This window comes from Scomber scombrus, chromosome 18, assembly GCF_963691925.1.
Source record: "Scomber scombrus chromosome 18, fScoSco1.1, whole genome shotgun sequence".
In the NCBI taxonomy this organism is placed as follows: domain Eukaryota; kingdom Metazoa; phylum Chordata; class Actinopteri; order Scombriformes; family Scombridae; genus Scomber; species Scomber scombrus.
Window position 1 is genome coordinate 28,514,115 of NC_084987.1, and position 22,977 is coordinate 28,537,091.

At 40.3% G+C, this 22,977-nt stretch overlaps 1 protein-coding gene across 1 annotated transcript in view; it reads right to left on the minus strand.

Annotated features, from left to right (window-relative positions):
• The window catches only part of abat (4-aminobutyrate aminotransferase), a 36,998-nt gene extending 14,791 nt beyond the window's left edge, over nt 1-22,207 (minus strand). The window contains exons 1-5 of the mRNA XM_062438011.1: nt 22,101-22,207; nt 15,913-16,060; nt 12,761-12,858; nt 11,567-11,596; nt 4,235-4,352 (exon numbers count right to left, since the gene is read on the minus strand). Of these exons, the coding sequence (XP_062293995.1) occupies nt 4,235-4,352; nt 11,567-11,596; nt 12,761-12,858; nt 15,913-15,982 (316 nt within the window). The 5' untranslated portion in view covers nt 15,983-16,060; nt 22,101-22,207. The remainder of the gene's footprint in view (nt 1-4,234; nt 4,353-11,566; nt 11,597-12,760; nt 12,859-15,912; nt 16,061-22,100) is intronic.
• Between the last annotated feature and the right edge of the window lie 770 nt (nt 22,208-22,977).

The window sequence follows — 22,977 nt, forward strand, 5'->3', positions numbered from 1 at the left end:
TCTTAAATGAAAGAAAAATGGGCTAAATGTGAGAAAAGTGAGCTAAATATTCAAAATATATCAGTTATAAAACTGTAACTGAAATTTTACAATCAGCACTACATTACAGCTGTGAAATTAGTTTGGCTTTACTGTTTTACTGTAATATCCATTTTAAACAAGTCCAAATAGACTTTCACTTCTTTTTAATGCAGCTCTGCACCTACTCTTGTTTATTTATAGAATTGTTTGTTTTTTAATGTAAATGTATGCGAGCCTTTCACTGGTTCATGTTTTTATGTTGTTTGTGATCCTTAACATAAGACACTTTTCTGTTATTATGTGATAGACAATTTTTTTTTTTTTATCTTGAACACTGTTCAGTAACTTAAATAGTAAACCAACATGACATTATATGTTGATTGTATTGTCTTTGCTTTCATGTTGTGGTATGTTATACTAGAGGACAGCGGTGGAAATAAGCCTTTGGGGTTTATTGTGTTTTCATCCTTGATTAATTTTTGTGTAGTAACTATAGTGCGGTGTTATGTGTCTTTTCATTCATCAAATAAATAAATTCATCAATTAATGATTCACCTAAATTGTAGTTTTACTCCATTTCTAACCAGCAGAGTGCAGTGAGGTACACTGAAGGTCACCGCTTTTCTGAGATTGATACATAGTTTTAGTTTCAACATTATAGCTTACATCAACATTATACATACAATTATATGTACATTATACATATAAATACAACATTATAACTTGAACAGTATTTCCTATATACTTTCAGACTTCTCCTACACGTTATCATCAATATAAATTGATGCGGTTCCTATGGCGGCGCGTCTAGACGCAGCGGCTTGGTGCTCCCCTTTTCAGTGCTTTTTTTGGCTGTTTTTGTGTGTATTACTCGTCTCGAATAACATCTATAGCAGAGAAGAACTTCTAGAAATAGGATTACACAGCGAGCGAGCTGTTACAGTCGAGTTTCTCCGCTCCCACGACATCCCAGTGGATATAGCCAGGCATCCCGGCTCTCCGTGGATAACCATCCCTGAGGTAAGGTGACGAAGACGGCGCAGGGAGAGGAGGCAGAAGAGAGGCTGCAGAGCAGGTGTGCTGGTGAGACTATGGAGGCGGCCACACAAACCGCCGCTTCCCAGCATCTTCCTCACCAATGCAAGATCCCTCTTCAACAAGATGGATGAGCTGAAGCTACAGGTTGCCACAAACACCATTGTGAAGAGCAGCTGAATTCTGCTTTTCACAGAGACCTGGCTTCATTCATCCATTCCAGATGCATTTATTAAATAAGCGGGCTTCACAGTACACCGTCATGACAGGACTAGGGACTCTGGTAAGAGCAGAGGAGGGGACTCTGGTAAGAGCAGAGGAGGGGGGTTATGCATGTATGTGAACTACAGTTGGTGTACCAACACTAAGACTGTCGCCAGTTATTGCTCCCCGGACCTGGAGTATGTAACTGTTAAATGCAGGCCCATATATCTACCTCGGGAGTTTACTGTTGTCATGGTAACAGCTCGGTCCTGGGTCATTTACATGACACCGTTAGCTGTCAGCAGAGTATGTATCCTGAGGCTGTTCACATCATTGCAGGGGACTTTAACCATGCTGATTTATAGGCAGTGCTACCAGGGGAGCAAACACACTGGACAGGGTCTACTCTAACATCAAGAAGGGCTTTAGGGCTAAGCCATTACCACACCTGGGCCAGTCAGACCACATGTCCCTGCTCTTAATTCCAGCATATACCCCCCTCAGAAAAAGTGCTCTTACCACATCTAGAACTGTTACAACCTGGCCTGAAGGTGCCTCTCAACAGCTGCAGGACTGCTTTGAGTCAACAAACTGGGATGTTTTCGAACATCAGGACCTAGAGCAGTACACAACAGCTGTCCTGGGTTACATCAAGCACTGCATGGACACTGTCACTGTTGACAAATGCATCCGGGTTTATCCCAACAAGAAACCCTGGATGACTAAAGAAGTGCAGTGCCTGCTAAGGAAGAGGAACACCGCCTTCAGGTCTGGTGATGGGGTGCTGTACAGTGCTGCTAGAGCCAATCTGAAGAGAGGCATCAGAGAGGCCAAGGCTGCCTACAGGAGGAGGATTGAGGACTGTCTCCAGAGGAACGACTCCAGGCAGGTGTGGCAGGGGGTCCAGCACATCACCAACTACAGACCCAGTAACATCACGTCTGTTGTTGGTGACGCCTCACTGGCAGAGGAGCTGAACCACTTCTTCGCCCGCTTTGAGATGGAGTCACCGGAGGCAGCCACACTAAATCCACCAGCCCACAACAGTCACATCCTCAAGGTGGAGGAGCACAAGGTGAGGTGCACGCTGAGGGCTGTGAACCAGAGGAAAGCTGCAGGACCTGACGGCGTCTCTGGACGGGTGCTGAGGGACTGTGCGGACCAGCTGGCTGGAGTCTTTACCAAGATCTTTAACCAGTCACTGTCTCAGTCTGCCGTCCCTTCCTGCCTGAAGTCCTCCACAATTGTCCCACTCCAGAAGAAGAACAACACCAGCAGCCTGAGTGATTACCGACCAGTAGCTCTTACACCTATCATTATGAAGTGCTTTGAGAAACTGGTCCGGAAGCACATCACTTCAAATCTTCCACCCAGGTTTGACCCTCACCAGTTCGCATACAGAGCCAACAGGTCCACAGAAGACGCTATAGCCACAGCTCTCCACTCTGCTCTGTCCCACCTGGAGCAGCAGGGGAGCTACGCGCGGCTGCTCTTTGTGGACTTCAGTTCGGCGAGAGGATAGCGCTCCAGAGGGTCATCACCACAGCCCAGAAGATTATCGGCTGCCCTCTCCCCTCCCTGAAAGATCTGTACAGTTCCCGCTGTTTCAGGAAAGCTCGCCATATACTCAGGGACTCATCTCACCCAGGACACTCGCTGTTTGAGCTGCTGCCCTCAGGCAAACGCTACAGGACATTGAGAGTACGCACAAATAGATTTCAAAACAGCTTTTACGCTAAAGCCATAAATGCACTAAACTGCATTAAATAATGGCAATTATTTATTTATTTTTTGTTTCTGCACTTTAAAGACAGCATCTCAATTTCGTTGTGCTTTGTACAATGACAATAAAGACTTTCTATTCTATCCATTCTAAAATATAACATTCTTTGTCAATTGGAAAATCCAGCCAAGTATAGACAGACAGACACACACACACACACACACACACACACACACACACACACACACACACACACACACACACACACACACACACACACACACCAGGTACTAAGGGGTTCTATGCCCATTCTGTTTTCCATGTACAGTATGTCATTTGAATGGTGGGGGGTAAATGTTAAGTCAAATACCCAGAGACTTCCATCACGATGACAAACAGAACACAAGCAGGAGATACATGCTTACTCAATCAGTGCATTTATTTGCACTTAAGTAACACCATTACACAAAGAAACCAGGTCACGTGGATAATCAGGGAGTGTGTTTACATGCACTGTGCTAACTGGGTTATTGTAAATCTGCATATGGGTCAATGATGTTACACTACTTATTTTGTTTCCATGTGGTTTAGTCCAATTTTAAAAGGGTTCAAATGTGAAAATAAATGTGTGAATAACTTGCACACATTGTTTTTTGTGGACCCAGCATAAAGTTTCTGTTTTTAAAACTTGAACCAAATAATTAAAATAGTTTAAAAACTCTTAAATTCTCAATAAAACACCATATCAACTAGTTTGGCATGATCTTACATTATAACGTTTTATGTTAAATAAAGGTAATGGAATACAATTGTTCTAAATATTAAATTCAAGTAAAGTCACTTATCATTTTCTATGTTTTACTTGATGTTACTTAATGTTGTGGAACATATGTGGTTATTTTCTGCTAACGGCATGGGAAATTAAATCATTATTACAAAGGATATATTAAGAACATGGTAATACCATGGAATAGAACAGGACTTCCTTTTACAGTACAGTTTCAACTTACTTATTGAGTGAACTACCATGTTTTACTTACTGTTGCAGATTACATATATATTAAATAATAATGTGCCACGTAAATATATAAAGAAAATGTATGAATAGTCCTTGTAAAGTGGTCATTAGCAGATTAAATAAGAAACTGATCATTCTAGTAAGGTTGAGGGATCTTACAATATATAGCAGGAGACTATACATCAGCCACTCTTACAATACAAGTATCTGTGTTTGGATCTCTTGTTACTGACCAATCGGAATGGAGGAGATCTGAGTGTAGATGTCCAGCATGCGGTTGCCATCCACATCCACCAGGTAGTTCCCCCTGCTTTCTTCATAGTTACAGAAGAAGTTGACTGCACCAACATTCTGGGGAGAAACAGTCCTGTATTACAAGCAGCACACAGTAGCATTTAATCCTACTGTACTGACCTGGCAGGAAACACACAAATAAATTAAAGCTACAAGCAGTGATGATCGGGTCCTCACACCATTGTGCACATCGGGGAACACTGCAATCGAAGTGCTGTTATTGCAGAGCAACATTATGCAGCAATCTACCAGAGTTACTTGAATGTTTGTGAACCCTTTTACTCTGTTTCTGAATAAATATGACCTAAAATGTGATCAGATTTTCATTCAAGTCTTCAGACATCAATTAAACACATGAGACAAAAATCTTACAATCTGAGTTTATTTATTGAAGAAAATGATCCAATGTTACAGATTTGTGTGTAGCAAAAGTATGTGAATATCTACGACTATAAATTCATTTGAAGGGGAAATTAGAGTCTGCTGTGTCAATCAATGGGAATCAACTGTAAGTCTGGGAGGCCCTGCCTTATTTAAAGAAGAGAAATCTGAGTCTTCACTATCAAAGTCTGAGCTTCACAACACAGGTTGGTGAAAGTGTGTTATGGCTTGAACATAGAATATTTCTGAGGACCTTAGAAGAAGAGATGCTGATACTCACCAGGCTGGAAAGAGTTTTAAAAAAAACATCACTAAAGAGTTTGGATTCCAGTCACCAGTAGATTATCATGTTTTATCAATTGGCTTCTCTCAGCCCACGCACCCACGTCATAACCACACCCTCGACCTTGTTCTGACATATGGTATTGAAATTGAACATTTAATTTTCCCTCAAAATCCTTTTCTATCAGACCATTATTTAATAACTTTTTAATTGTTGTTACTGGACTATACACCATTAGACCAACATGTTCTTACTAGATCACTGTCTGACAGTGCTGTTACTAAATTTAAGTAATTCCATCTGTACTGAATTCAATACCATGTCTCAATACAACTGAGATTTTTTTATCCTGATTTGAGTCTCTTCCAGATCGATCATATTGTTGATAGTGCTACAGGCTCACTGAGAACAACTTTGGACTCCATCATTCCTTTAAAAAAGAAGATAGTGGTCGAGTGGTAAGAATGCATGCCACATACGCAGCCGACCCCGGTGCAAATCCCGGTCACACCCCCCTCTCTCTCCCAGGTTTCCAGTCTGTTTACTGCTAAATCAACATGGTCTATACCAGACAAAATCTTTTTTTTTTTAAAGAAAAAAAAGATGATAATAAAACAACAGAGAACAGCTACATGGTATAATTCTCAAACTCGACAATTAAAGCAAACTTCATGAAAATTAGAAAAAATATGGCTTTCCACCAAACTAGAAGAATCTCGCTTACTCTGGCAAGAAAGTCTCAAAATATATAAGAAAGCCCTCTGTAACGCCTGAGCTGTCTATTACTTTTTATTAAAAGAGGAGAATAAAAACAGTCCAAGGTTTCTTTTCAGCACTTGAGCTGACAAACAGTCATAACTCTACTGATCCATGTATTCCTACAACTCTTCGTAGTGATGATTTTATGACTTTTTTTAATGATAACATTTTAAATATTAGGGATAAAATCAACCACCTCCTGCCCTCAATAGGCAATGATTTATCCTCAAACACAGGAAACTTAGAAACTGCTGTTAAACCTGATAATTATTTAGACTGTTTTTCTCCAGTCGACCTTTCAGAACTAACTTCAATGATTACTTCATCCAAACTATCAACCTGTCTCTTAGACCCGATTCCAACTAGGCTGACTAAGGAAGTCTTTCCCTCAGTTAGAACTTCCTTATTAGATATGATCAATCAGTCTTTAGTAACAGCATATGTACCACAGTCCTGTAAATTAGCTGTAATTAAACCACTTCTTAGGAAGCCTAATCTTGATTCAGAGGTTCTAGCCAACTATAGGCCTATATCTAATCTCCCCTTTCTCTCCAAGATCCTTGAAAAAGCAGTCGCAAATCAGTTGTATGACTTTCTACATAGTAATAGTTTATTTGAGGATTTTCAGTCTGGATTTAGAGCTCATCATAGCACAGAGACAGCACTGGCAAAAGTTACTTGTGTTGTGATTTGGTGCTGCTATATAAATAATGATTGATTGATTGATTGATTGAACAAGGAATTGAATACCACTTCATGTGTCAACTATGTGGCAGTACAGAACACCCATTAATTATGTGTGATGTTGCTGTAAATTCCATGTAAATTGGATAATGTTTGTCATTAACGCTGACTTCCTGTTGTCGGTAGATAGGTATGATACAAAATTAACATGTAAGCGTGCAAGCGGGGGAAATTTGGGCCATTGATAAAGTCTGTGGAGTTACAACAACTTTGTTATTCATGGTGAAAAAGCACACCACATCAAGGCCTTTCCATGAAAAGACATACATTTTCATTGCAAAGATATTAAGATAACACCAACCATATCAGAAGTCGGTAAGTTCAGATCACTAAGAGGAGTTGGTTAAAATACACCTGCAGATCGGCAAAAAGGGTGTAAAAATTGGCTGTAGTAAAGCTTAAAACTTAAAAATGGCTGACGTCCTGTTGGACTTGGTAGCTTATGTCTTAAACAGGCTTTTTTGTGTGTATGGACATGATATATGTGCCTACCAAATTTCATTCATCTACATTAAAGGTGGCTTTGAAGTTTTTTAGGAGGTGCCCACAAGTCATTTTGCCACACCTAAGCCCAAGACCCACATCTGATATACGATTCACAACTCCTCACACAACTTGTCATGGTCCAGCTGGGCTTTGGGGGTTGGTTTTCCTGTTTTCTCCTTTGTGTCCCCTCCCCTCTGTGTGTGTGTGTGTGTGTGTGTGTGTGTGTGTGTGTGTGTGTGTGTGTGTGTGTGTGTGTGTGTGTGTGTGTATGTGTGTGTGTGTGTGTGTGTGTGTGTGTGTGTGTGGATTACTTAGAAGGCGTAGCCAGGGAAGGTGTTGAAGATGTGCACCAATGATTTCAATGCCAAATATACATGTACACAGCAAACAGAGCCTTTATTTAGATTTTCAGCATCTCTAACTGAATATAAAAACAGGACTCTTGTGAAGAAACACAGTGAAATACAGATTATTTGTGGATGGTGAACGCTCAAGCCAGCCCAGCATACAGGGCTTTTCCTTTATACAGTTCTATCACTACACGGCTCGACTCGACTCGTTTTTATTTGCTTTTTCATTAGGGATAGTACCTGGTACTCTTTTATGGCACTTTTCCACTATGCAGTCCAAGCACTACTCGGCTCGACTCGGTTTTTTTTTGCATTTCCATCAGGGATAGTACCTGGTACCTGGTACTTTTTTAGTACCTGCTCTGGTGAGGTTCCAAGCAAGCCGAGCCGAAACTAAAATGTTACGTCAACAGACTGCCGGCCACTGATTGGTCAGAGAGTGTCGTCACTGGTAGAGTCATGAACGCAATGTCCCCACAAGAATCAAAACCCGCCATTTTTTAAATACTGGCAATACAATAGTTACAGCGAGTTTCACGCAAGTTAGTTACAGCAAGTTCTCTTGCTTTGTTTGTGATAAAAAGCCACAGACCGAGCAGCAAGTACACCATCACCTCAATGTCCTTCATTGTTTGTAAAACAAAGTTACGGCAGTTTCATGCAGCCATGCTAGTAGAGTCGAGTCGAGCCAATAGTGCTTGAACTGTATAATGGAAAGGCACCAGTACTGTCATAAACGTCTGCTTGCTCCTCCCAAGCTTCCTGTCTTTGTCCCTCAACCTCAGTGTGCCATTAAACTCCCTTTACCACTCTATCCAGTCTCTGCATCTGCCTCTGGGTCCGCTAACAAACCCCAAACATAACACAACTTAGCTCACCAAATTTTTGATGGATCTATTGAGCTGATAGGAGCAGTTAGTAAAAGAATGAGTCATATGACTTCCTATTACCAGTAAGTGGCACTACAACTATAATTCAATATTGACTTGTACATGGCTTCAGTCCAGACCCAGCGCCAGGCACAGATTCATGGACGGGCATTGCACAACTTTTTTTGGGGGGGGGCACAAAATAATTAACCTATCACTGTGTAGCGGTAGCCAAAAATAAGCCAGGTATATTTAAAATGAACACTGATTTCATACAAGTCTACATAATAGCAACATAAATACTATAACAGTAGTAGCCTGAGATTTGTTTTTTCTTTTACGTTTTGAATGTGCTACACTACTGGTTGATGGTGGTGACAGGCTCGTCCGTCGAAGGTGGGCCCAAATGATGCCAGGGCTGGGCCTGGCACCCCGATGCCTGCCGGTGCCTCCAGGACTGCTTCAGTCGTGGGAAGTTTGGAAAATATTTGACAATGTGGAGTCGAGTTACAGTTAACAGTTTGTTTTTTCATATTAAAACATTTTAATTTTCTGTGTATGTAATTAAATGTTGGTGTACATGTTATTAACATTTGTTGTGTGTAGATGATGATGGCATTAGTGTGGTGGCTTTGTAAGCTGTTAGGTGGACATAATAATAATACAGACAATAAACTTGAACTAGAAACCGAAAACTGAGGCACCTGTTCCTTATCAGTTATGCTGAATAAAATGTTTCTCCACTAGATGACACACTAAGACCACAAATGATTGGAACATGTCTGTTAAAGTTACAGCATAGGAAATGGGCAGCCTTTGGCGTGGCGTCACGGTAAGGGTGTTTGATGCAAACTTATCATCACAAAGGGCTTAAGATGAGTATATTTGGAGATGGAAGATTTAAAAATGTAAAAATAAGGCCTGGAAATGGCCAACAATTGACAATTTTTACAAGATGGCCAACTTACTGTTGTAGTTAAGGGTATGGCTCCAAGAGGCTTTTTTGTGCATCTGGACGTAATACATATACCTCCTGAATTTCATTCTTCTATGTCAATTTGGAAGGCGAGGCTTCAATTTTCAAGGGGGCGCTGTTGAGCCAATTAGCCACGCCCATGCAATTGACCTATATAGCATGTTACCTGGCACCACTCCAGACGTGTGCATTTAGTTTCATGACCGTAGAGGGGTTTTTGCCCCTCAAAAAATATCATTGTGAGTCAATGCCGTAGAATGTGTCGCCATGGCAACAGTATTTGATTATGGGTCATGAGCTGCAGATTGTAGCATCACCAAGGTCTTATGTCTTAGATGTGTCAATTTCAGGTGTACCTACTTAAGATTGTGGGAGTAATTAGTCAAAGAATTACGCATGTTACTTCCTGTCGCCAGTAGGTGGCGCTATGTCTGTCACTAAATATGAAGCTGTACATGTCTTCACACCAGGACTCTGAACAAGCATATGAAATTTGGGTAAGATTAGAGCATGTGGAGTCAAGTTATAAGGCTTTGAGACATCGAAATGTGTTGCGTCGTCACAGCAACACCTTTTGACACAGAGTCAACCAACTTGGGAATATACAATCTCCAAGGTCCTAAAAAAGTAAATTTGAGGTGGCTCTGATCAACATGCTACCCACAGGGAGTCAAAGTGTAAAACATACAACTTCCTGTTGCCAGTAGTTGGCGCTATGACTAAGATCTAGTATTGACACATGGGTCTGTTCAGGGCGGGACTCTTATCAAGCACAGGAAGTTTGGGCTTCCTAGGATCATGTATGTAGGATTTATGGCCATTTAATTTTTCATGGCGAAGGATCGAAAATTCACCGCCCGGCCACCCCAACCCCCCCTGGGAATGACGAAAAGTCACAAACTTTTCATCTGTAGATGATACTGACTGAATTTGAAGTCGCTGAGGTCAAATATGAAGGAGGAGTTCGTTAAAGTATGCAAGCTGCAAATGGCCAAAATTGCAACATTGAACCAAAATGGCCGTTCCTGATTTAGGGTATAGGTCCTAGTACGTTTTTGGTGCATCTGGTCATGATATATATGCATACTGAATTTCATACTTCTATGTTGATCTGGAGCAATTTTAAGTGTGCCTAGGTGGCGCTGTCGAGCCATTTCCCCCGCTTTTTTGCAAGACCCATAAAATATCGAATTTTTCGCTGGAACTGGTACGTGTGCAAAATGTCATGACTTTTCGCGTACGTTAAGGCAGCGAAAACGGCAATTATTTTGATGAAAAAATAATAAGAAAAGCAGACCAGATTCAGTACTCGGGCCCTAAAAACCCACAAAGAAACAGTAGGGCCTCGCGCTAGTCAGCGCTCGGGCCCTAATAATCCTTATGAAAACAATAGGGCTTTGCGCTGGTCAGCGCTTGGGCCCTAATAATTCCTTCAGTTACAATAGGGCCTTTGCGCCAGTCAGCGCTTGGGCCCTAAAAAACAGAAAAAATAACTACAGATGCAAAAAAATAGGGGAAAAAAGCAAAAAATAAGCTCTGCACTAGGACATGCCCCTCTGGAGCCCTTACAGCTCTCATCACTGGCTTTGTTTCAAAATATAACCACAACTGGCAAAACTCAGAAATCCAGCCTCCTCCTATATATATCAGCTGGGTCCTACCAAGAGACAGCCAATAACTGATCATCAATTATCCCACCTGGTCCACAAAATACCCCAATAATTGAATCACAAAACAACCAAAAGGCATTTAAAATAGCATTGCAAACTGAACAACAACAAAAATACCCTTCCAACTCTATGTCTTCCCCCCTAATATAATGGTCCTGTATGGTTTTGGATGTTCCAGGTCTAAACAAAGCAGTGCAAATACAGCAGAAGAGAAACAGGTTACAAATTATTAGTTTGTTTACTGAACACTTAACAATAAACAGAAAAGTTTAATACAAATACTAGTCCCTGTATTATTTAAAAATGCATTTTGTACGCTTTGTGACACTATGATCCACAATAGAAAAAATAAACTTTGTCAGACGGCCTCCCAAATTCCTTCTATTAACAATAGAAGAAATGATGTTGATATGAAACCATGCTACAACACAGACCACTCCAAGCTTCAGCCCTTCAATGTGGCACTGGCAGCTAGATGGTGATATCACAGCATTTTCAAAAACATTTGCATGTAAAATTACATACACACACAACTGCAGATTCGGAATATAATTATAACACAACAAAAATTGGTTTTATTTCAACTGAAGGAGCCACTTTCATTGTCTCAGTGCTTAACTAGATGCATTTTTTATCTGGGTACACACACACACACACACACACAGACACACACACAGACAAACACACACAGACACACACACACACACACACACACACACACACACACACACACACACACACACTTAAGCTCACCTGGATTTCCCCCAGTTGTTTTGTCAGCTCCTGCAGATAAAAGTCATAAAAAGTCAGTGATACTCAGCAATACCTGAGGTAGTATTAAAGTATATTGATTTGTATGCGTTTGTGTGTGGGTGATAGAAAAGGCCATGGAGGACAAGACGCACATAGATATGTTCCTGTGATTATTTACTTTAAGTCCCACATGTGCGTACGTGTGTGTCTGTGAGTGATTGGTACAACTTAGCCATGCAGAGACACATGTGACTCAAAATAAAAAGGTGTGCATGTGTATGTACATCTATGTGCGACTGCAAGTGCACATGTTAATATTTTGTATATTTATGTCAATTTCAAAGGTGGGGGCTTTGAATTTAAACATTTTTGGGGGGTGCCGTCAAGCCACACCCAAACCCCAGATCCATATCAGATTTCAAAAGATGTTACTTCTGATGCATATACAAAGTTTCATAGAGTTTTCTAGCACCTCAAAAATCCAAAGTGGATGAGTATGAACATAAGGTTTCATGACTTTTTGCACTTTCTAAAGTCCTCTAAACACGTGTTTGTACATTGAAAATTGACACATGAGATCAAAAATAGCTGACTTCCTATTGGTGAAAATAATAATAATAATGAAAATTATGTATTTTGTCGAGAATTAGAACAACCATATCTTATGAAACTTTGTTCCAAAATGTCCTTGCATTTGGGAACCCACTGGCCAAACCAGAGTCCAATCACTACTTAACTTTGCCGTTATCACAAGTTCTGACGTGTGTGCCAATTTTTGAGTTTTTGAGCCCCTCAAAAATGCATGATGGAAAACTAAGACCAGTCTGTGATTTTGAGCTAAAGAAAATATTGGGTTTGAAGCATTGAAGTTATGTCACATAGACCTGTGCATTACCCCTACACAACTATAGCCAAGTACTAACACTGAGTACATTTTTTTCCATATAAAGACAGAGCATGAAGTGATAAAAAATGTTGAGTTCAAATAAAGCATACACATGCATGTGAACATGCTGTCACAGTATACGCATCACAGACATGCCAATATACGCCCATATACTAATTAAACACATACAGATACACATACATATTTATAAATGTGGGACTTTTAGCAAATAATCACACAAATGTATGTATTTGCATCTTATCCTTCATGACCTTTTACACCGCCTATAATGTGTGTTTGTGTGTTACCTGTGATCTTGGCCCAGGGACTTCAGTTTTCATGGAGGGCCTGTCATAGTCAAACTCCACCTGAGTCTTTGGTGCTGCCTTGCTGACATATCGGCACCCTAATGGACATAACAGAAAATGCTATTAATCTATACACAAATACATACAATGGGCACAGAAGAATATTGATGTGCAAACACATACCAAAAACCTGATCATAACATAGATATTAGTGAGTATGTCTACATGCTACTGGTACCTGAGTCATCATGCCCACACCAATGCTTACATTGTTTTAACAGAGGGCAGTTTAGTCAGAATCCCTGTAAAGTCAGAGCTGTAAAATGTAAAGATAAATGGTGCCAAAATGTTTGCTTGAAAGTGCTGTTAATCTTCCATAGTTTATGCGAGCTTGTGCTTTCATGCAACTTAGATAAACAGTATGTTTTCAGTTTTAATCTTGACAATGCGATGAGAGAAGGAAGTACACTTATAAACTTGTAGTGGGATGTATTTTTATTTCTTCATAGTACTGTTTACTCTTTCTTGTAAATAATAATAATGTATTTTATTTAAAGGCGCCTTTCAAAGCATTCAAGGACACCTTACAAGGCACATATAACACAACAACAGTACATCAAACAATATAAATCAGGTAACATTTAGTGCAAAGATAAAGAATAAATATGAATGTGACTATAAAGTGCATCAGTACAACAAATAAACAAGAACATGATTACATAGTCAGTGTGAGTATGCCACTCTGAATAGGTGCGTTTTCAGGCGGGATTTAAAGGTGGAGACAAAGTCAGAAGTACGAATGTCTGGTGGGAGAGAGTTCCAAAGGCGGGGGGAAGATCGGCTGAAAGGCTCTTGACCCCATGGAAGTTAAGTTGGCAGATGGGGCAGAGAGCTGGTTGGCAGAGGAGGATCAGAGAGTTCGGGAAGGTGTGTAGATGTGAATAAGTTCAGAGAGATATGATGGTGCCAGGTTGGGAAGGATCTTGTAAGTGAGGAGCAGAATCTTAAAGTCAATGCAGGATTTGATAGGGAGCCAATGAAGTTGCTGCAGGGCAGGAGTGATGTGTTCAATAGAGGGGGTTCTGGTTATGATACGTGCGGCTGCGTTCTGTACCAGCTGGAGTTTGTGAAGAGATTTCCGTGGAAGACCAAAGAGGAGAGAGTTACAGTAGTCCAGACGGGATGTGATCAGGGTGCTTACCAGGATAGCGGTGCAGGTTGGTGAAAGTGAGGGACGGAGACGGTTGATGTTCCGTAGATGGAAGTATGCAGACCAAGTAACGTTATTGATGTGGGCTTCAAAAGATAATGTGCTGTCCAGGATAACACCCAGGCTCTTTACCTGAGGGGATGGAGGAACAGTGGAATTGTTGATGTATATGGAGAAAGTGTTGCTAAGGTTGATCTGGTACCGATGAGGATGACCTCAGTTTTTTCGCCTTTGAGTATAAGAAAGTTGAGTGAGAGCCATGATTTAATTTCCAGTAAGTAGTCGGATAGAGCTATGGCTGGCAGAGTGGAAGTAGGCTTAGTGGAAAGAGTTGGGTATCATCCACGTAACAGTGGAATTGAATGTCAAATTTCCTGAGAATGTGACAAAGAGGCAGAAGATAAATAATGAACAGGAGGGGGCCAAGGACAGAGCCCTGGGGAACACCACTAGAGACTGGGGAGGAGCCGGATCTCAGGTTCTTGAGTTGAACAAACTGTGTGCGGCCACAGAGATATGATCTGAACCAAGCCAGAGGGATGTCAGTGATTCCAATGGAAGCTAACCTGTCCAGGAGGATGTCATGAGAAATGGTGTCGAAAGATGCGCTCAGGTCGAGGAGAACCAGAATGGAGAGAAGTCCAGAGTCAGATGCCATCAGGAGGTCATTTGTGATTTTCACTAGTGCTGTCTCAGTGCTGTGGACGGAAGCCAGACTGAAATTGTTCATAGAGATTGTTGTCAGACAGGTGGGTGCGGACCTGAGCTGCAACAGTTCTTTCTAGTTGTTCAAATCATTCGGATCGGTGCCAGGTTTCTTGAGTGTTGGTGTTATTGCAGCAGTCTTTAGTGATGATGGAACAACACCAGAAGTCAGTGAGGATTGAATGATGTCAGTTATTAACGCGGACAGGGCAGGTAGGCAGATTTTTACCAGGTGGGTAGGTAGGGGGTAAATGCGCGTGACATTTACTTTCACCCACTGTTTCATCCACTGCTTTTACTTGGAGTTTAAGCAATTGCATGTGGGTGGATCCAGGTGGAAGATATTAGATAAGACAAACCTTTTTAACTCTGTTAAGGTCTTGATGAACAACAATGTTTAGGGAGGCTCACCAATGTAGCAGTTAATACTGGTGTGGCTAGTCAAAGTCATGGACTATATTAACCACCTTTGTTTGTTGTTGTTGTTTTGGTTTTTTTTTTGTCCTTTTAAACAAATGTCCAGAAAGCCTTGTATTTATTATGCATCCACCAATAGCTCCTAGAAAACACTCTTAAAGTTGAACTAAGACAAAAAAAACTACCTGAGAGTTGGACTGAGTCAAAATTATCATGAAATATTGCCATTTTATAATAGTTGCAGTTTGCAACTATTATATTGTATAATAAATCTGATCTAATGATTGACAGGAGAGGGAGCACTTTTGAGACATCACTCAGTCAACAGCCTCTGACAGGCGTGTACACATGTTTTTATAAGCTAGTCCTGCTTGAGGTTAGTCAAACATTTACACTGATTAGATAATGCTGGTCGTTTTTTTCTGAAACATGGTTATATAATGTCTATCCCTGAGAACATCAAAAGTAATGCAGTTACATATTAAGTGGTCATATTAAAGTGCAAAATTATCAAAACTGACAAATATTCAAGTTCTCAAGTTTGAAATCCTTTTTTTACAATCAGATTGTAGTATTTACTCATGACCTGCTTCCTTAAACCATTGTTTGTCAATTACCTTTACCACCCGGAACTTAAGACCAATTTAACAACTGAAAGGAGGACACAAAGGTGGTATGAACATCTTTGTCTAAGAAAACACCTCTGGAGAAAGTTGTAGTAAAAGTTGTAAGATGGCTGAAGGAGCAAAAGAGACAAAAGCCAATTTATTGCAATAAAAAACAAAGTCAAAGTATGGAGAGGATGATTTGTTGGGTTTACCTGGAGCACTGAGACGCAAGTTTTTCTGCAGGGAGAGCGCAAGTTGACGACTTATCAAGGAGGACGCCATGACAAAACTGTCAAGAGACGGGAAGAAGTGTGAGAGAGAGGCAGCAACTGCCCTCAGGGTCTGGGTTCACCAAGTCACCTGGGAGGGGGGGGGGGGGGGGGGGGGGGGAGCGAGAGAGAGCGAGAGAGAGACAGAGAGAGAGAGAGAATATTAATCCAATACTATTTCTGTCCTTATTTTATTTGTCTATCGAACCGCACATCTTCCAATTGGTGGACGACCGCTCTACCTCCTGAGCCACAGCAGTGTTAGCAGAACAACAATATTTTCATGACCATTTAATGTATGCATTGTGTTGACAGATTAAGTCCTGGTGGTCTGTTCTCTCTCCCCTCTCATTTCCCAGGTTCTTATGTAATACTGGCAGCGGGAACAGGAAAATTCCAGTTATCTGCTTTCACACAGCCAAGGAAACCCTGGCCCATCACACACAAGCACAAGCACACACACACACACACACACACACACAAACACAAACACAAACACACAGCCAGTTTCTTGGCAACACTTTGTGAACTGGATGAAACTGGTTCAGAGAGAGTTACACAAGACTGCATCTTCATATGCCCAGAAGGGGTAGGGTGGGTTATGTGAGGGGGGTGTATAATAAAGTGACGGAGGCTGAAGGCACACAGTGAGTTTGAACAGGGATAAATTGGAATTTGAGCACAAATTGAGTGCATCAGCAACAATGCCTAATTGAATTCTTGAGTTTGGAGTCTGAAATCAAGGTAGATTTCTGATGCTATGTTGGAGGTTTCAGTTGTCTTTAACACTGATGCCTTAAATTAATTCATATTAAGAAAGGATCTTACTCATTGATTATCAAAGCACCGATGCTGAAATGTGATTTACATTATCTGGGGGGGGGGGGCATATTTATAAAAGTTGGGAGATGGGGGGCAAACTGCTTTAAGAATGTGGGACTGACTGTGTATTTTTAATTTTGCACAACTTTGTGAGTTCTGTTACTGATTTTAATTTATTGTTCCATCTACCTGCCAAGGGACTACAGGCGAAAATAGCAACTTGCTAAAAACTTGTGAAATGCATCTCTTCTTGTTTCATACGAGGTTAATGTTTTATTGTGTACTTTCTCTGTTTAAATAAAATTAACATGACATTACATTACAAACACCAAGTGCCAGTGATGTGGCTTTCCTCCAGTAACAGGGATGATGGACTGATAAGATTTTATTGATGCCAATGTCATTACCGATTCTGCTTATTGGTCCGATTCTTTATTGATTCCCTTATCAGTTCTTTGTGTGGTAAAAGGTAGGCCTACACAGGTTTTCAGTGACAACACAACTGTTTTATAATCTCCACTGTTTATCAATGACCTTGAAAGCTGATGAATATATGACACAAAACTGGTAGGTAGGATAAATTATTAACGTTAACATTATATCCACAGGGGGGAGCAGGCTCTCTGCACAGCAAATAAATGGATAACTTGCAAGAATTGTAAAGCAGCTAATACTCGAGCATTTGAAGACTTTGACTTGTGGACAATGTGGACCCACCTCAGTAAAATAGTTAGCTTGTTAGCATAGACAGTTATGCATAGACAAAGTTGTCTTGGCTGTTAACATTAATGTACAGGGTTTTCCCCTGACTATCTAACTCATAGGCAGGTTAGTAGTAGTTTGTCTTCAAGAACAACAATGGTTGCAATAAGGCTTTTGATTTAATGGCTAAATAATTATCTTTGCGAGATGAACATAAACCATATTGTGAACTTCCTAAGCTGTCACTCAAAGACTAGTGCTGGCTGAGGGCACACTCACACTAGGGCCAGTTGTTCCGTACCGTGCTGAAGCACAGATGTCCCCCCTCCCCTGTCCCCCGCTAGCCCGCACTCACATTACTCAAACCCAAGTGTACTCAAGCACGGTTGCCTCCGACACATTGCGCAAAAACATATAGACAGTTTACTCTCATAAAACATGCACAGGTGTGTGTTGGCGTGCTGTGTGCCGGTAAAACACAACACAGCCGATCAATTAACACAACACACTATGATTAAAAGTGCAAGCTTGTTCTTCTGAGTCATGCCTGTGTAGTATGCAGTACTAGATACTGGTGTAAAAAAGACTGATTCAACTCTTTACTCCAGTAAAAGTAAGACTTAGTTTAATGACTTAGAAGTCGCCAAATGACTTTAACGAATTTCATTAGTTTATATAATGCAGATTTGTAAAATATTACTTTTATGAAGGTCACAGTCACAGACAATAAACTTAGCATTTCATAATTGTGGTAGCAGCAGTGCAGCAGATGTAATGAAGTCCACGCAGCACGCTGGATGCAAACTAATATTAAGCCTTTAGTCTTTTCATTATAATGTCGATGGACATAAATTGAGTTCTTTTGCCTTAATAATGATACAATAATAAACAAAAAATGGTTGGATTGGGAACCCATATATGCATACTGTCTGCACGTTGCATTTAGTGTTGCTTGAAATGAACAGGGCTCAGCTAGTGTTGCCTTTTAAAAATCGTCGATTTCCAGGGATTCCTGGATAATTGGCTTCTTTTCCCAGGATTTAAAATGTCTTATTTTCGGGGAAAATATGAATCCCTAGTGCGCATGCGTTACCAAGTGTACCGTGCTCAAGCACACCTCTTCCAACCGTACCATGCCAGGGAAGTGTACCGTACTCATGCACGGTACACTTGCACTCACACTAGCCAAATAATCCGGACTTTAGGGGGCAAACTTGCTTGGGCACGGGACGATTGCCTAGTGTGAGTACGCCCTAAGTGGTGAAATCTAGCAGTAACAAACATGACCGGCTGGCCAACACACACTGCAGCATTAAACAACTTACACCAACTCTGAGATGAAAAAAATGACTCGGTGCTCAGTCTGTCTCACCTCAAGATCCCTGCACCGACTCAGAGTGTTGAATAGTGATGATTTTATCAGAGCCAACGGTGCAGCAGAGAGTCTGCTCTCCACTGCTGGAGACAAGAATGTGCACACAAACTAGACCACACGCCGCACCTTCTCCAGCCTTTGCCACATTTGTCTAAAAAAATCCAGGAAAACGATGATATAACACTGTAGTGCTGTGGTAATTAGGGATGGGCATGATCAATTGATGATCGATAATTGATCGTTAAGAATTTTGTTGGTCACTTTAAATGTTTATCGATCAAACGCTGGTATCAAATAGAGGCTGTGTTGTGTAGTGTGAGTCTTGAAGCAATGAATTTCACTATGTGCCAGCACTGAGACGTCTTGCCAATGGGGGATGATATTTAACAGAGAAAACGGCTCAGCTACCCACGAGCTGCCGTAGATATCAAACGTAAACATGAAGAGGTCAAGGCAAAGTTTGGCGTGGGACCTTTTCAAACTAAATAATGACGGAGTTCATTGTAAACCCTGCACATTGGCCAGGCTACCCAGGCTAGCGCGACAATACCTCTGCATCCTGGGTACTTCGGTCCCATCAGAGCAGTTCAGCTGCTGGACTGACTGTCACCAGGCTGTGCTTACTGACCCCTGAGCATGCTAACATGCTAATATGTTAATCTTCCTCAACAAGAATCAGTAGGCTGGAGTTACTTTACTTTGTTAGCAGTGGACAGTCACCACGGCAGCAGCAGTGTATCTTTTTTGTTTAAGTTAAACAGTTGAACTTTAACTGACTTGTCTAAGAGGATTGTTGTCAGACTATAAATTATTGGAATAAAGATTTAAATGAGGAGAAACACACTGTATTTTGTATTTTAATGGCATTTTTAAGATAAAAAAAAAAGATTAATCGATAATTGATCGTTAATTTTATTATGGCTTATTGGTGGAGCAACTCTGTCCCCCACATTCCGTGTGTGTACCTTTTATACAGAACAGCGAGACGGTATAAACTACAGGCATTACCACCTTGAACAGGCTGTCATGAGAGCAGAGAGTAGTGCAACCATAAATGACAGAAACATGCTGCAGACTCTTAACACAGAGCTGAAACTGTGTACATAAATTTAGTAAGTGACAAATAAAATAAAAAAGAATCCGTTTTCTATCACTCATTTGCACGTCACGTCTACTTTTTATAATGTCACCATGTGGGTCAATAAACCTTGTTGCCGTTGGCGCCCTAGTTATAGTTAGTGAAATCCCAGCTTCTGCCTGCTGAGAAGATCTTACAGTCAGAAGTAGGGGATTGGGAGAGGAGGAGAGATAGGTCAACTTTACGTCTCTCCACTGAAAGCATGAGGTAGGAGGAGCGGGGGAATTTAATGCATTTATGGTAGCCTGATGATACAAAAAGTAAAAATTAGTCACACTACCAAATTAAAACACATTTTATAAATATGTTGTTTTATTTGTGTGGTGTAGGATTTGTGCAATTTGCTATTATTTCTGTTTTTTATTAGCAATATGTTATAATTCATTTATTTATTTAATTTATATTTATACACTAGAATTGTTTCATTTTTGTGACATTATATAATGTTGGTATTTATGGTTGTTATTTCTATCTATCTATATGGAGGGAGAGGAGGCAGAACCTTCTACAGTGTAAAATGATGATAATAATAATGATTAATATTATTATCATCATCATAAACATCTGACAAAAGTCAGATATTTGTAAGTCACCCTATACTCTGACCTCCATTTCATGAACCACATCACCAACATAAAATAAAAATTGTCTTCCATCATCATAAAATTGTATCAAGTGTAAGAAGCCTCTAAGGCTGATGTGGCTTCTGGAATAATTTATCAGATTGTACTAGACACTAGATGTGTTCCAGTATAACAGTCTTCATGATATTTACATCATATCTCACTTGAAATTAAATGTGCTATAAAGTTTTCATACATGCTTTTTGCTTAAAACAAGTCTAGGCCGGCCAAATCAGCTGTCTATCCTCTAGTAACCTGAAATTGCATTGACAAATGGACCGTTGTGTAACCAGAGCTACTGTGTGGTGTTACCAAACGCTAGAGTTGGTTGACTACATTTTCTGCTACTAGGCTTTGTGACATGGAAAAGTGAAAATCATTTTGTTTTCTGAGAGCCTGTATACTGTAGTCACTCTGATAGTAACCTTGAGACATTAATTTAGAGGGTCAATGAAATTATTTTTCACTATTATCTGATCTGTTAGTCATCCTTATAGTATTTTTACAATAATGACACATTAATCAATAAATAATGCAATGCTTGAGCCTGAACACACTAAACGCTACACACACACGCACACACACAGAGAAATGTTAGTAGCTGATGTGTCAATCTGGAAAGCAAATGTCAATGCATTTCTGAACACTCATCAGTCACTCAATCTGGTTGGTGACCGATATTCATACAAAACTTAATTTGTTGTTAATTGTGTCTATGTAAATTAATGTCAGAAAACAATTCCTGTGCAATAAACCTGTGTAACCAAAGAAATAATAACACCCATGGCATTTACTGTTTAAGAATAAACAGAGAGTTATTTCTCAACCTATGCTGAAGGTTGAAGTATAACTTCTGTGTAGAATGTAATCATTAACCTCCTTTATCCTTCTGATGGTGAAAGTGAAATAATAAGCCTACATATTTAGATCTATATGGGCCAATGGCAAGGACTGTTACTTCTGCTCCTCTGGTCTTGCAAGACAGATGAGAACTGCCGTCTAAACTCACACCAATGAATTTCAGGCATTAAAAATAGTGTGTGCCTTCATTGAGATCAAGATTGATTAAGGCATTTCAATTTATATACTGTAAGGTGTTTGGTCTTTTAGCTTTTCTTGTCTTCTGAAAAAAAAAATCTGGTTCCGACTGGATCTGGCTGGCTCTCACACGAGAGATTACGAATGAGTATATATTTGAATATGAAGTAGGCTATGCTACGCAATCTATTATTATTACAAATAGTGTGTTATGTTGAGAATGATGCTTCGACGACTGTTTTCCCGACACGGATGCCGCAGACCTGCCAGGATGCTGATACGTCTACGGTTCAAAAGCACAAACACTCTCCGACGTGACTGACACACTGTCGATGCGACAAGATCGCGATCCAACGTAGACATAAATTGCGAAGCAGAGCCAGTTGTTTACGAGACGCGTGTAGTACGTGATTATATGTTTGAGAACACTTACCTATGACCCAGCAACGGAGTGAGATTCTGCGTCTGTCTACCAACTGCAGACCGACAGCTCGACGGCAGCACCGTTTCGGTTCCTGTACTCTCTACAGGAGGAGGGGCTTTCTCTCTCTAGCCTGAAAAAAACCACTCACTGATCTTTATCAGCGTGAATGCTGACAAGCATTTAAACTTGTATTCCTCAAAGCTTTGCTTCCTTATTGTTGTCAAATGAATACTACTAATAATAATATTATTGTGTTGTTGTTGTTAGTAGTAGTAGTAGTAGCCTAGTAGTATTAGCCCAGTTGTAGGGCGCAGTTGAAACTGAAGGAGTTTTAAGGGGCCAAACACTGGCACTAAGGCCCTATTGTATCCAAAGGGATGTTAATCATTATTATTGTTATTATTGTTTTTTTTATTTTAATTATTATCATCATCATTATTATTATTTTATTATTATTATTATTATTATTATTATTATTATTATTATTATTATTATTATTAAGACCCAATCACCAAAAGTTGGGAAGATCCAATTGAAACTGAAAGAATTCTTCAAAATAAACACAAAACATTTTTGAGAGCCTAAAGATGCTTGAAAATGTTGTGTGATGTGATTTCAATATAGTATAGTTACAGTCACCACTAGAGGGCACTGCAGCATTGTTGTTGTATGTTAAGCAGACATTTACAGAGTAAGACCTATATACAGTCTATGAGTAAGACTAACAGAGAGCTGAGCAGCAAGTAAGCATGCGTTAGTATACTGTTCATGAATGACCTGTGTCGAATAAACGGTCAAGTTAAGCCGCATGTCTCCTATGGCTCAGCCATATAAACTCTGAACACTGCTTTGCATCATCCTGATATAGTAGTTGCAGTGGAGCACT